At 36.1% G+C, this 16,405-nt stretch overlaps 1 protein-coding gene across 3 annotated transcripts in view; it reads left to right on the forward strand.

Annotated features, from left to right (window-relative positions):
- Positions 1-16,405, forward strand: part of ftsj1 (FtsJ RNA 2'-O-methyltransferase 1) — a 36,830-nt gene that overhangs the window by 5,650 nt on the left and 14,775 nt on the right. The window contains exon 1 of one of the 3 annotated variants that reach the window (XM_081607689.1): positions 342-470. The exons of 1 other annotated variant lie outside the window; for it this stretch is intronic. Coding sequence is in view for 1 of the 2 variants with exons in the window: in XM_081607688.1 (XP_081463814.1) it covers positions 15,995-16,095 (101 nt within the window). In the remaining variant the exon portion in view is untranslated. Of the gene's footprint in view, positions 1-341; positions 471-13,472; positions 16,096-16,405 lie in introns of those variants that run through there. One more of the 3 variants, XM_081607688.1, reaches the window with a different exon arrangement.

The following is a 16,405-nucleotide window of genomic DNA, read 5'->3' on the forward strand; positions in this document are numbered from 1 at the left end:
TACATTAAATTATGGAATAATGTAAATATATTCTTTAATAAAACACTGTAAAAGTGTGTCTGTTCATCAATTTCAATATAAAAATGATCAGAATCATTTCTATCAAATAAAAACATTGTGCTCTTTATTCAGAAATGCCCCAAAACAATTAAATAATCACATCAAAAGTTAGAAACGCTGTCTTTAGTAATTTCTTTGATTGCCAAATATATTAATGTGTGTGACAAAATGTGTGAATGGCAGGAATTAACTTAAAATACTTTGTAAAACGGCACTTTATAAAGTTCGGTCCATTCACTTGTATTAGCTTACTGGCACATATTCCACATTCAATATGGCGGACGCTGTTACGTATCGCAGCAACGGGCCGACCAGCCCCATGTGGCGTCTACGTGTTTATGTCTATGACCATAAGTCCCAAAAAGAAGAAGACGAAGAAGAGTTCTTACGTTGACGTCAGTACTTGGAGGGTGAGTAAAATAAAATGTTGAAGCTGAAATGTTGTTTAATCTTTAAACTAATAAATAGGTGAACCACGGCCTTTCCAGACTAGATGAAGACAACAGAGATGAATAGGAAAACCGCGAGATTTTTCAGGAGGAAAACTGAATTATTTAACAAACCGGCGTTCTGATTATCCGTGCTTCCTCGTCAGGTTTTCCTACCTTATTGCATCTAGACAGCTATGTCTATCTGTCGGTGCGACCTTTCGAAAACCGCTACCGTCAAATACCTTAGCAGTTGGTGTCAATGCTATATGCTGATTTCCGATTATTATATTCCAGTGATTCTTGAGAATAGGGACAAAACAGGTCCTATGGATAAAGCACAACATTTGAATAAAATATAAACAAAATATAATTTTTTTCAAATATCTGACTAAACTAACCTGGGTCATGTGAGCACAACAATGTATGTTTTCCAGGTATTTGCTGAATATTTTTTTATTTTAAACATTGTAGTAGGTGGATGATGCATGTAAAAGCCCTTGTCCAAGAGCAGAACTCAATACATTATAATAGTTTAAAATAATTAAAGAAATACTAAAATTATATATTATGACAATTAAGTATAAGTAGTCATATAAATAATTATAAAAGTGCCAATAAATTGAATTAAAAAGCATTTTTATGTATTTTCTAACTCCATTGAAATTTGTCCCTAGTTTTTGTCAACACCGTCAGAAATGAAAAGAATGTAAAAAAAAAAAAAAATCAGGCATTATTGGGGGGCACCAGAACTTCTGAGGACCCCATGACCACTTCCTTTCTCTTTCTTTGCTAAGAGGGCTAGTTAGCTCTGGTTAGCTTATGTTATTCTTTAGTTTTTTCTTCTTTTTATTCCTAAATTGTTTGTCACAACCATGATGTGTCAACACCATAACTGACAATTTACTTTGATGACATTTTGTGAAATAAAAGCTTCATTTTGGTATATTATAAAGATTTCATGAACCTGATGAGCTACAACATGGCCTCCTTAGAATTTTTTATTATTTTTTATTTTTTTATTAAACAATTCGAGCTGTACAGAGTCACGTGGCATGTACATACATAAAGACGATAAGTCTCAAATACTTAAGGCACATAAAATTATAAGATGACAAAATACAAAAAAAAAGAAAAGAAAGGGGCACTAGTTTTCAAATAAATTCACATCATTATAGGCATCCAAGAGCTGCAGTCCATGCTTGTTTTTCATCAGTTTTACAGTTCTGAAGTGTTTGTCCATTAGAAGGTTTTTAAAGCTTGTAAAGTCAGGTTTTCTGTCTCCCCATTTACATCAGTGGATGAAGAATTTTGCAAGGATCAGCAGGTTGTTAAGTATGAGGTCGGTTCTTTTGTCTCTGTGGGTTGTCCCAAATATTATCTCCTCTCTTTTTAAAGGATGATTTAGGAAAAGTTTTGATGGGATCCAGTCCTGAAAGTTTCCCCAAAATGTCCCAGTGTGCACACAGAAGAAAAAGAGATGATCTTTTGTTTCAATATCATTATCTCAGAAGGTACAGCTGTTAGTGTCAAAATTGAATCTTTGTCGTAATAGTTCCCTGGATGGAAAAATATTATTGAGAATTTTAAAATGAACTTCTTTAGCTTTAGGGCTTAGAGGGAATTTAAGGTCAGCTGTTCTCCACTTATTAACCTCTGAATCAGGAAACAAATTTAAGATGGAGTTTTTATTTGATCGGACAGGAAATATTAAATTGGTTAGATGTTGGCGCATCCTTTGGTTTGAATTACTTTTGTCCAAAAGGTCAACTCCAAACAGCTGAAGTGCAGGTAACTGAAGGTCAGCTGATTGAATGTTTATATTCTGAACCAGATATTTGACTGCAGTGGGAATAGAGTTCAATACTGTGTAAAACTGAGAGCGCGAACAGTCCAAATTATGTAATAAGCAAAATTCATCATAAGACAACCAATCTCCACTGTCATTAAGAAAATGTCTTATGGACCAAATACCCTTTTCCACCCAGTGATCCAAATACAGAGACTTCTTCCTGTGCAGCACATATCTGTTGTTCCAGATGGGAGTCTGGTGAGGAGGAAACATGAGTTTCCAGCACAACAACAGCTGCTTGTGAAAGGCAGATAACTTAACAGGAAGTCTGTCAACACCAAAGTCACATCTAAGAACAAAATCTATGCATCCCATCTTTTTAAACAAACCCTTGGGGAGACAAAACCAGATACTATTTCCATCAATTAAAAATGATTTCAGCCAGTTTACCTTTAAGACTGTATTTAAACATTCAAAGTCAATAGCTTGTAAATTTCCATCTTTAAAGTCTTTAACCATATTGGCTTTCTTTAAGTAGTGAACACAATTTTTCCAGATGAAATTAAAGTTCAGCTGATTTATATCTTTAATGTATCTGTTAGGTATGGCCATAGAATAAGCTGGGTATGTGCATCGGGACAGCGGCTCCATCTTGGTTAAACAGGTTCTCCCAAACAGGGTCAGATCTCTTTGGAGCCATCTATTTAACTGAGATTTGCACTTCTGTATCTTATTCTCTATGTTAACAGTTTCACTGAGTTTGGCTTGTTTAGTTATTAGAATTCCAAGATATTTAACTGAAGATTGAATGGGAATATTTTAAGCTTCTGTCAGATCAGAGCCATGAATCGCCATCAGTTCACACTTCTGCAGGTTTAGGGTTAATCCTGATGCTTTGGAGAAAGTATAGATTAACTCAAGGACTTTAGGGGTTTGGTCTAAATTTTTTTAAAAATTGTGGTGTCGTCAGCTAGCTGACTGATTATAATTTGGTGATCGAAAACTTTCAATTTAGGTATATTTGAGTTTTTTATAAAAATACTCATCACTTCAATGGCCAAGATGAAGAGGAAGGGGGAAATATTACATCCCTGTTTTACTCCCCTATTAATGGTGAAACGAGGAGACGTACCGTGTGGAAGCGCCACTGAATTTGAGGTACTGTTATAAAAGCTTTCAATTATTCTACAGAAGTTTGACCCAAATCCAAACCTTTGTAAAACCTTGAAAAGAAACTGATGCTCCAACATGTCAAAGGCTTTGTAGACCAGTGTTTTTCAGCCACTGTTCCGCGGCACACTAGTGTGCCGTGAGTGATCGTCAGGTGTGCCGTGGAAATTATTCAATTTCACTACGGTACCGTATTTTCCGGACTATAAACTGTTACTTTTTTCCTTAACTTTGAACCATGCGGATTGTAGCCCGCTGTGGTTTTTCTGTGGATTTTTCTTCAACCACCAGGGGGCTCTCTAGCAGGAAGTGAATCATTAGAAGTCAAAATTGTAAATCAAAGAAGAACGGCTAATTTTCATTTAGAACAAGCACATGCTAGCAGCAGGCACGATGGAGAAATGTTTTCAAACTCATATCATGCAGCTTTTAAGTTGAGGGTTGTCGATCTGGCTCTACAGGAGGGAAATAGAGCCGCTGCATTTAAGCTCGGTGTGAACGAAACCATGGTTTGACTTTGGAGACGGAGTGCTGAGTCCAGCTGATTTATTAGGACGAGGCATTCTGCTGGGTCCTAATGGAAAACCGAGAGCAGCTTCCAGTTTTTATTTTATTTTATTAATTGAGGGTGCTAGTATGGTGCGCTCTATAGCCCGAAAAATACGGTAATTGGTTTTAAAAGATTTTTTGAAAATGAATTGTCTGCATATAATGCCATCTTCGAGTGTCTGCTGTAGTAGCAGCAGCGGCGTAATCATGTAATGTTCTTACCACTAGATGGCAGTAGGTACACAGCATTTTACATTAAAACGAGAATTAGTGATGCATGAATGTTACAGGTAGCGGTGAGAGCACTAAATCTAGAAAGACTGACGACAGTGATGGAAAAGACAGTGAAGCTCAGCAGTAGTTGGAAAGAACATGAGTCCATTTCCCACAATATATCTGTGTGAATTGAGCTTCTCTAGTCTGGTTACTATAAAAACTAAAACCAGAGAGACAGAGATGTTGAGGAAGAGCTTTGTCTTTCTTCAGTTTCTGCCAGGAAATCAAATCTGTTTTCATCCAAACACAGGTTTCACACTAGGTGGGTAAAATATACAGATATTGACATTTTGTAAATGCAACTCTTCATATTGTAACAGTGAATATGAAGTGAAATGTTTCCCAAATATTATTGCTTCTTTCAGAATAAGAATTATTTTCTGTATTCCGGCTATAAGATGCTTGTGGATTAGTTTGTAATACACTTTGGCGTTTTCTACAACTTCTTTAAATTTAACACCACAGTGTTGTGGCTGTACAGGTGTATTTTTGAAGTGGATGTTTTAAGTGCAATTTGAAATAAGAAATGTAAAATGTGATAAAAATGCATTTTTGTGTTTGATTCCTATTCAAGAGACTTTGATAAGAATGACTATATATAGGCGGCTACAGAGTATCTTTATTTCCATTTTTAGTTGGTGGCGTGCCTCGGGATTTTGTCAATTAAAACAGTGTACCTTGACTCAAAAATGGTTGAAAAACACTGTTGTAGAAGTCCAGGAAAAGGATGAAGCCTTTGTCCTCAATCAGGTCACTGTACTCAAGTAGATCCTGCACCAGTCTGATGTTATTGTGTATAGACCTTTTGGACATAAAATCTGTCTGTGTTTCAGAAATAACACCCTTAATCCCAGACTTTAGTCTGTTTGTGTAGATATACGTCAATAGCTTATAATCACAGTTTAGAAGAGTGATTGGACGGTAGTTGTCTAGAACCTTGCTGACTCTTCCTGGTTTGGGTATGAGGGTGATAACGCCCTGCTTCATGCTGTGTGGAAGTGAGTTATTATACAGGATCTCTTTAAAAACCTGGAATAAAAATTCTTTGAGGCAATCCCAGAAATGTCTATAGAAATTGGCAGTAAGGCCATCAGGACCGATTTATCAAGTTTCAAGCACATGGCACCATCTAGTTCTTCGAGATTAATGTCTTTGTCACAGTTTCCCTTGAAATCCTCAGAGATTTGAAGGACGAAGTCTTTGACTTGGTCCAGCAGAAAGTCGCAGTCTGGGGTTGAGAAAGAAGAGCAATAAAGGTTTTGATAAAAGTTGCCAATTTCTTTTGCAATTAGAATTTGGTCCGTACATTCGTTGTTGTTAATAATACCATACCATACCATACCAACTTTATTTATAAAGCACTTTAAAACAACCACAGCTGATACAAAGTGCTGTACATTAAAACACAGCATAAGGGAATGAATGCGATTTGTAACTTGCCTCCTCTTTTCTAGTCTGCAGAAGTATGAGCTATTTTTCTCCCCTTCTTCAATCCATTTTGCTCTGGATCTGACAAAAGCTCCTCGGGCCTTTGTTTCATAGATTGAGTCTAATTTAGCTTGTAGGGCCAGGAGGTTATTTTTGTCTGCATCAGTCAACATCTGTTTAACACATAAAAGGTTTAGCTATTTCACTAACCTTTCTTCTTCCAGGTCATTGTTTCTTTTTAAGTTTTTGCTAAAGGAAATAGAGTAAGCCCGTATCTTATATTTTAGGTATTCCCATTTTTTGGTGTAGGTTGTTATTGAATCGTCTAAAAGGATCTTTTTCATTAGTTCTTTGATTTCCTGGCAATACAGCTCATATTTAAGAGATTTGCATTGAATTTCCAATACCCTCTATGTCTCAAACTCTCAGGAAGAGGAGTAATTAATAAGTTCATGCTGCAATGATCCGTCAGAGGAGTTGGAGACATATTACAATCTGAAGTTAGTTTGAGAATATCATCTGTTCCTAGCCAAAAGTCTATTCTTGATCTGCTTGATGCGTCTGATTTAAACCAAGAGAATTGTTTTTCGTTAATATGTTTGTCTCTCCATAAGTCAATAAGTCCTAAGTTGTTACAGAAATCAGACAAAATGCGGTTTGGATGGGCATTGCCGAATTTATTTGGGCATCTATCAAGAGCTTCGTCCATAACCATATTCCAATCTCGACCTAATAAAACATATTTAGTAGAAAATGTTTGTTTAAGTTGTTCGACATTTATTTCAATAATTGTAAGAAGCTCTTTATTTTTTGAGATATTACAATAGCCATAAATATTACCTAGGATTAATAATGAGTCCTCAACATGTAGTACGGAAAAAGACCAATGGCCATCACTATCATGTTTTGTATGAATTATTTTCCCTGGAAAGTTATTCAATAATATAGCCACACCTGCTGATTTTGTTGTTCCATGTGAATAAATAATCTGATCTCTCCACCGATTAGACCAAAATTTCTCATCAGAGTCCGTTGAATGGGTTTCTTGAAGAAGAATACAATGTGGTTTATTTTTTCTACAATACATAAACATTGCCTTCCTTTTTACATTTTCTCTTAAGCCCCTTACATTTAGCGACAAAAAACTAAGATTAGTTTTTAAAGACATAAAATTGATTTTAAAAAAGAAAGTTAGTTTTAAAGACACAAACAGTAAAGTTGAAAGTTTTGTTTAGATAGAACGAACTAAAGGCCCCTGGAAAGTCAAAGGATGCCCTTTACCTTATACCTTGGAGAAAACAACCTTGCATCCACAACCTTCCCTAAACATAACATAAAACTACTCCTTTTTCATTTGAGCAAAAACAGAAACAACCTCTGGAGCGCAAGTCAGATTCTTTCTATGACAAGCAGATATAATTCAATATTAAAAGGGAAGGCAGTGCTGTTTTTTAATCCTGTAATAGGAGGATGCAGTAAACAGAGAATAATCTATAGTCTCAGAAGGGAGAAGAAGCCTTGGTCACTTTGCCGTCGATCACTGCGATGTGACCTCTGTAAAAGGCCACCTTACCCTGGGATCTGGCTTTTGTAATCGTAGGCCACAGTTCTTCTCTTGCCAGTCGGTCTTCCTTAATAAGATCTTGAGCAAAACGCAGACCTTCTTCTTTGCAGACTGCTGAATCCTTGGTCACTTTCCAGACTGTGTCTCGATGGCGCCTCCTAGTGAACTGCAGGATGACCTGACGGGTCCGTCCTTCTTCCTTTCTTCCCAAACGGTGTATTATGTCGATCACATCTCCTGCCTGGTTTGCCCATTGTGGTACGATTCTTGAGAGAAGATGTTCTGCCTTTTCTCTGAGGTTTTCTCCTTCTTGCTCTTTGAGGCCTGACAGCCTCAGGTTCCAACGACGCTTGTATCTTTCAGCCTCCATCAGTTTTTCTTTCAGAGCTGCGTTTTCTTTATTCATTGCAGTAAACTTCTGTTCAAGGTTTTCCATTGTAGATTGTTTTTTAGCAGGTGGGAGTTTGGTTGGAGAAGCGTTTAGTTGCCGTCTTGTACCGGAGGCATTTTTGACGTCTCCATTGGTGTTTCAGCGCTAGCAGCAGCAGCATAGTTATGCAAGTTTAGCTTAGCAGCGTTAGCATTCTTCAGACTAGAGAAATCTTTCTCATTAACGGCCGACATCGTTTATAAAAACTCAATTTTTTTCCTCCTTACTTTAGAACGTGGATGTTCGGGTCCACCTTGAGAAAGAAATTATGTGTAAAGGGCCAGTTTATGTAGCTGGTTGAGGGCTGCACGAACGGAGCTCAGAGTAGCACGTGTGCCCACATCGCCCCTCTCCCGCATCTCCCTCCTTAGAAATAACATCATATAAATTGAGGTAGTTTGGCTTTTTGTCAACTCCGTCAGAGTTATTGTAACTCTTTCAGTGAAATTGTTGTCAAATCTCACTTAAATGTGCAATTAATTCATTTTAATATATTTACATAAATTGCATTACTTCACATGTACTAAGTTTTTCATTTTACTCACTAGTTTGTCACCACCTTCAGTTCTGTGTCAACTCCGTCATGCAGTGTCAACTCTGTCAGATGGACTTTTTGTTGTTTTTTGTTTTAAATAATATTTATTTTGTTTCTTGAGAAACATTTGTCTGTAAAATGAGTACAAATCACTAACGGTCATTAAAAATGATTTTTTTATTTATTTTTGTCAGATGGTGATGACAACGTTCTAGGTCGGGTTGATTAAAAATGTAATTTTTAAAAAGAAAATGTTGCAACTGGGAGCCTGTACCTTAGCATCTTTACATTTCCAAAACATTATTTGTCACATTTGCTTACATAAGGTTGAGAAATAACAAAAAATATGATGGGAAAATTAAAACCCATTTTGTCCCTATTCTCAAGAATCACTGATTTAAGTAGCACTTAGCAGTGACAACGCAGCATTTGAAAAATATGTGAATGACGAAATCTTTTCTAAAAACACCTGAATTCCTGTTTAAAAATACTTGCTTGTGTAAATGCACTAAAATCCTTCCTGAGAATATGCAAAGCTAGCACATTTAGATGCACTAAAATATAAAAAATATAATTATATTAGAATCCTTCACATCTATGGTAGCACATGTTGATCTACCAAAACTCTCTAAAAATGTCCTACCTGGTAAATACGTGGGTGGGTAGCACATTTTGCTACAGAATTTTTTTCATTTAAATATCGTTAAAGCCAGTGGTGGATAAAGTACTCAAACAATGTACTTAAATAAAAGTACACAAAAAAAGCCATGTACTCTAGTAAAAGCAAACGTACCACATTAACATTTTTACTTGAGTAAAAGTAAAAAACAAAAAAGTACTGCCTATTTAAAATTAAACATTTAAAGTAAAAGTACTTCAAATTGAAATTCAAAAATACTTTATTAATCCCACAGCGAAATTAAATATTGTAGCTCATCAAGATTCTTCACAGAGCCATTGAATATGGTGATGGCTGTCGGCCGGAAAGATCTCCTGAGCACACTGACCCTGAAGAAACCTCTGACTGAATGTATTACATAATGGCTAATACTATATCATTAAGTGTACCTATCATATTTAATTTTAATACATCAATAGTGTGCCATTTTAATGATCAAATATGTTTTCTTGTGTTTACTTTCTGTGACCGATTAGATTTAGATTTGTGATTCTATGCATCAGAATTTCAGGGATGACTTGTGTCACTCTAGTAATCCTTAGCTAAAGTAATTTTCAATAAATTAGAATATTTATGAAAAGTTAATGTATTTCAGTAACTCGGCTCTGAAGCTTAACACATCATAAAGATTAATTCTCTACGAACAGTTTTAAAGCTCTTATTTGTTAATGATGATGATCTGTTGCTTGCAGCAAATTAAAACATGACATTTCCAATTTAGATTACAGAACAATTAAATGAAAACCTTGATGCAGAAATGTGGGTCTAATGAAAAATATGTTTAATACCTGCCAAAATTGTTTTCAAAATCTGACAAACGAGCCTCATCGGAACTCATGTTCTAATTTATTAAATATGACCGTAAATGTTAATATGGTGCAAACTAGAGATGTGCCGATTAGGTTTTTTCCTGCCGATACCGATCACCCATGAGGGCCGATCACTGATACCGATCACATAATTTATTATTTAATAGGAAATCATTATATATTACAATATTGAGTTAGTTTACATAGTTTTAAACAAGTTGGTGGTATTTTTTTATAAACCAGCTTGAATAATTACAATGATAAATTGAGGTGAAAGCATTTTTTTTACTTGGGACGCATTACGGTAATGAATTTCTGACTCCAAAATTAGTTAAAAAAAAGTATTTTGGTAACAAACAATTAACTGTGCCAAATATTAGAAATGATGATTGTTCAAATAAAAGTGAGTTATTTTTAGTTTTTATTATTATTATTTTTTCATCTTAAACACTACCGGTTACATTATGTGGAAAAAGGAACCATGAAATCACCTTAATTTAGACAAAAACTTGTTTTTAATCAATTTTTCCAAGAAGAAAACTAAACAAAACAGGCATTCTGCAAATTGTACTGCTATTGATAATACTATCTTTAACAGACTGATAACATATGGAGGCTCTGAAGAGGCTAAATAAAACCTCTCAACATTGGCAAAAAAATTCAAGTATAAAACTTAGCATTCAAAGGCAAATACAGGATCCATTACAATAAACAATCCAGAGTTACTGAATGAAAACTTCCTGATAGCATGGTGCCCCATTCACTCAGTGCGTTATAGTTCCACATCGCTTAGGATTTGTTGCTGCGCGTTTGCGCAGAGTGAAGGAAAGAGGAGACCAGCTGCACAGGCAGGCTGAGAAATGAGATGCAGGTGATCGGTATCGGCAACAAGAGCCAATGATCGCCGATCACCGATCATACACTTTTTCACAAAAATCGGCCGGTTATGATCGGTGGCCGATCGATCGGCACACCTCTAGTGCCAACATTAATTTAATAACCAGGATGTGGAGGAGTTGTTACCTGGGACATTCATGGCATGAATGTGTGCCCCTGACTGCTGTAATCGGTGTTACTTGCCTGTTCATGCTACACAGCAAATTCAAAAGTGTTAAATGTTTTGGTGTTAGACTTTGCAAAAGCAGAGTTAATTTTACTCTAATAGAGTCACATTCTGTTTATGTAAGTCTGGGGTGTATATTATTAGTAGTTAAAATCCAGTGTTAAAACAAAGTGTTTCCATATCAAATCTAGAGCTGTTAAAATAGAATCAATAACTCTTTACTTCTTAACTCTGAACTCCACCAGCGGCTCTAACACTGAAGGAGTTAATTCACTGACTCCGCCCAGAATCAGATTCCCACCGAAGCGAAGCGACAGAAGCCAAGTCATTTCAGGACTATTTACTTTCCATCTGACTGAGTTATTTACTGCACTCGGTAAGCCATTTTTATTTCTGAGATGGTTTATAACTTATTTTGAATTGTCCTCAACCTGTATGATAGACGTCACGTTGGCCACACGGCTCGGTGTTAGCATATTTAGCTTAGCATGCCGAATGTTAGCGGAGTATAAGTGTTGGAAAAAATCGAGCCGGTGAACATTTAATCAAATTATTGGCTAACTTGAACAGATCTGTAATAATCTGGAGTGTGTTTTTTCATGATGTTGAACGTTTACATGCATATTGGTCAGATTTATCAACCTTTCTGATCGATTCTTTTCCTTTGAAAAAATGTAAAAGGCTTTTTCATGTTGAGAACATTATTCCCACTGTTGTGTCTTCTTATATACGTTTTGCAGCATGTTTTAATCCTTTTATTGCCTTTTTGTATATATTAGGTCCAGTTTGGTTGAGGATCAATCTCCAGTCGTCAGCCTAACCTCCCCCTCCTGATCCCTCCATGGATTCTTCGAAGATTCAAGCTCCAAAAATGATTATGTAAGTGTTAATATCTCTGAAACCCCACATGTCTGTAATTGAGGCTTGTTGTTAGAGTTGTATTAAAATGTATTCCTTCGTTCCATTTCTCATTGTTATGTTTTTGTTTGCTATGATCCAGAGACCAACACTTTCTGTCCTACTCTGAGACTGAAGACTGTCTGATGCTGTAGAGGAGCATGTTGGTGTCTCCGGCCAAACGTCACAAACAGCCCAACAACCTGGAGACAGTCTGTTAGTGAGTGGACATCTCGGTTTGTTATGTATTGTACATATCTGGCAATCTACCTGTTAAAAGAAAATGTACTCTATCATATTACATGAACTGCTTGCTTTACTTTCTCAACCTTGTACTTTGAACAATTTCATGCATGTGGCAATGAAGAAAAATGTATTAATCATACTGCATTTTGTTTTGCACAACTAATATGTTAGACCTTTTAAAAAGCAATATGTGAATGAAAGCGACATGTGAAACATGCACATTATTCCACGTTGTAATATGTTTTGTAATTATAGTGCACGTTTTGAAATAAATGCATTTGAGAAAATTATTGCCTCTTTATTAAATGTTTATTTTCCAAAGAATTTTTAAAAGTTCAAAACAATAAAGTACCTATTTAATATTAATTACAAATAACTCTTAAGAAGTTAAAGAAATACTCTGTGAGAGTTAATATTGAGATCTAACACTGAATTAGTGTTAGTAAGTGTTAAATAATGAACTCCAGCAGATTTGATATTTGACACTATACAAGAGTTAAGGTACTAACGCTCCAAAAAGAGTTCAATTAACCCTTTCTGGTGTGGACCCATATAGACTCTTTAAAAGTGTTGAAATCAAATCTGACAGAGTTCATCTGGGCCTCCTGGATTTGCTGTGTAGCTTTTGCTGATTGCAGTCTATTTCAACAAGAAGCTTGGTAAGATTACGTAAAACTTCCATAATCACATCCAAAAGTCAGATGGCATTTAAAAACTTAACTTACCTCTGTCTTTTCTGATTCAACTGTGAATTTTTGAAAGCTAGAAGTTCATGCTTTTGGGGGAGGCAAAGGTGGAACAGGTGTTTCAAACTAACGAGCAAATCATAAAAGCACAACGCGACTTGGATGTAACAATTAACTCAACACTTTATAGAAATGTAGTAAAATAAGAAAGTACAGCTGCTTAGTGCAAACTGTAGTGGAGTAAAAGTCAAAAGTACCCAGGATTAAATCTACTTAAGAAAAGTACAGATGCATAAAAAATTTTCTTAAGTACAGTAATAAAATACTTGTACAATACAAAATGTGTGGGTAGCTCACACATTCGTGCATTAAAACACTGCATCAGAATATCCTACCTTTTTAAAAATATTTAAAATACAGAGGTGCTGTAAGAAGTGTTTGTAAGAATGAAGCAATATCAGTTTTTTTTATTTATTTAAATTAAACACAGACATCTACAAATACTCTCCTCTTTTTAATGTATATATGGATGATTTATTGGTAACACTTTATTTAAAGGGGTGTGAATAAGACTGTCATAACACTGTCATAAACATTACATAACACCTGTCAAGAATATGAATCTTCATGAATATTTATGACTGTTGTCATAAAGTATCATTTATCATGACACTTTTAATGCAAAGTTGACATTATTCAAAATGTCTTTGTCATGACAACTTCAACTCAATCTAGAGTCTCAATTAATGTCAAGTTGTCATAACGAAGACATTTTTGTCTAGATTCTAGACAAAAATGTCTCTATGACAACTTGACATTAACCAAGAAATCACGATCTGATATAAATTAGTTATAAAAGTATTACTGATTAAACTTTAAAAATTAGCTTTATGTGGTAATATTAAATTGTTCTGCCATGTTGTTTAGTCTTAAATTTCTTCATTTAATTGATCCTAAAGTTTTACAGGAAGATGTCTACAAAACACTTATGAACTTTGCATTTGAAACATTATTTAAGGCTGTTTTAAGTAGTGCAATACACCATCTCCACCAGTGAGAGGCAGCAGTGCACGAACAGGCGTGCAGTATGTGGGTGAAGAAGAAATCTTCCATATTGTGGGGCCAACCTACAAAGTTATAACGGCCAGACCTCCGGTTTAAAAAGAAGCCGAAGTTTGTCACCTAATACATATGAGGTATGTGTCTTATTAACTTTACATTTTCTTTGAGGAAAATAGCATCGACTATGTTCTCTTTCTTTGTAATGTTAGCTATGAGCAATGGACCTTACCACAGGGGCTGCGTTTCATTGGCTGATGCCCATTTTACGTCACAGCGCAGCTACCACGTGCTTGACCGTCTCACAAACACAGGCTACAGTAGTAAACACATGCTAATGTACATTGTGGACTAGCAGACCGGCAGAAGGTTTTTGTGTCAGGACTCGGAAAAAAATGGTTCTCCGTCAGTGGGGTATCTGTACAGGCGATGTCAGGTATCCTGATCGTACTTGTGAAACTAAAATTCACAGATTTCCAAAATCTGAAACGGAATGTCTTGCTTGGATCAAAGCTTGTGCACGACCGCATTTGCAGCTCAACCGTCATAGGAACAATAGGAACAAAGTGTCTGCTGGCGTAAGTATTATTGCTTTGCTTTCTTTGTGTTTAGTGAATGAAAAAAATAAAGTCAATAATAAACACATCCATTATGAAAACCTTTTAGCCAAGTACAGCATATTGGCAGTACCGATACAACTTCTACACCTTGAAGCCTGTCTTTTATAGTCTTACATTAGCTGAACAAATCAATATGCAATGTGTACCGTATCTGACATACATTAAAGATTTTATTTCACCTGAAAAGGCTTTTTACTAAACTGTAATCGTGTTAGCCACGCTAGCACAGAGTACCTTGTATAAGACCTAGGCACTCTCAAACATTTGCCAACAACAGAAATCAGTGATTTCAAAAGTGACCCTCAAAACCATGAATTGCCCGACTTACCCAGCCGTGCAAGAACAACAGCCATCAGTGATCTTGTCCACAGCTATATTTATGCTGAGGGTCTGAGGATCTGCTGTTTTCCTCATCGACTGGTAGCATTTAGCTGCAACTCGCACAATGTTGGAGGCATCGCGTGGCTCAAACACCTTGATGTCGTCCAAAAAAGATGACATGAACATGTTGGTTCCCCTGTCCATTGTCATGGCTGATATTTTGTGAAAATCCGGCAAACATTCTAAACTAATTGGCTCAGAAATACTATGCAGAGAGTCAGTCGAAATGAAAGACGCCATGTTTACACATAGAAGCTAAGCACCGCGAGGCTTTGTTTGTGAGACATGCAGCCACGTGGGATTTTAGAGGGCATTTCTGGGCGCAGCTTGGTAAGTGAAGCCTATCCTACCTTGCTGTAAGTTAATGTAAAAGTTACTAAACTCCATTACTGTAACGTTAGCCCTTAATATTAAACATATTTTAAAGACAGGCAAATAGTTTTTTTCCCTCTAATTTTAATCTAGCAAATTAAAAGCTAATATGTAAGTCAATATTATCATTATGTGCATTATTTAGCAACTTGGCTAAATAACACAGTGCTTGTGTTCTTTGCTTTGGCAACTTTAGCCACACGAAGACCCATGTTAGCCTAGGAAATGTGGGGGGGACAAAGTTGGCTAATGAAGACATGCTACCAGTGTGGAGGATGATAATGAGAACCAGCCACCAGAGAAAGAAGTTCCTGTTTGACCAAAGAGAAAGAAGCAGATGAAATATTCCAAGAAAATTAGATAAGTCATTTTGTGTTAATATTTTCACCATGTGAAGTGGAGTGGGGGGGAGCAGGAATCAACATTCACCAGTTGAGTTAAATTAACGAACTAAAAACTGGTGTTAAATCTATTTATTTATTAATAAACTTCTTGCAAACATCAATAAGCCAGAGTATCTGGTTGGAAATAATTTAGAATGCTTATTAAGTGAAAAGATACACTCATGTGCATAAAACTATACATTAAATGATGCATTCTGAATAACAACAGTGGCAGTCTGTCTGAACGTCTGCCAGACAAATATTTGATCAGAATAATTTTGTTCAGCTCCAATCATTATGCTACTTGTATTAAGAAATAATTGTATTGCACTTCATAACAACCAGTCATGTTAACTAGACATTTGTCTACCATTCTGACAGTGTGCAGAAAGGGACAATTTTGGAATGGTATTTACAGTAAATAAACGCTGGAATATGATGACATTGTTTTTTGTTTTTGTTCTTTTTTTAAGTGACCACAATGAATTGATCATCACCGACTATGAGAATGTCCAGAAGAGATTCACCAAGTTTGAATTCATGAAAAGGCTTTCACCATGATTAACAATGACCACAACCATTGCAAGAACAGCTGTAATTTATGAGCATTTCTGGACACCTTCAAAGAGCTGCTGCCAGAAAATGAAGACGAGAAGTGTCATGAAGTGGTGAGTTCGTGGTGGTGAGAATGAACGCAGAGACAAAGATTGAAAATGAAGATGATAAATGATTTAATGATGCGAAGCTCAGACAGTCCAGTACAGGTGGCACGGCAGAGAACTAAGCAAAAGTTACAGGTAGCAGCTGTAACAAATAGGACTGACACACGAGAGCTAACGCTGTCACAGGACTGCACAGTTCAACTGTGACGACCAAGACAAACCTTTACTGACATCAACACTCGACAACGACAAGGATCCGACGAGAGACAGAGAAAACAGGTGGACTTAAATACACGGGATAATCATTGAAACAAGA

Source organism: Poecilia reticulata, chromosome 6 (genome assembly GCF_904066995.2).
Source record: "Poecilia reticulata chromosome 6, P_reticulata-male-v2, whole genome shotgun sequence".
Classification (NCBI taxonomy): domain Eukaryota; kingdom Metazoa; phylum Chordata; class Actinopteri; order Cyprinodontiformes; family Poeciliidae; genus Poecilia; species Poecilia reticulata.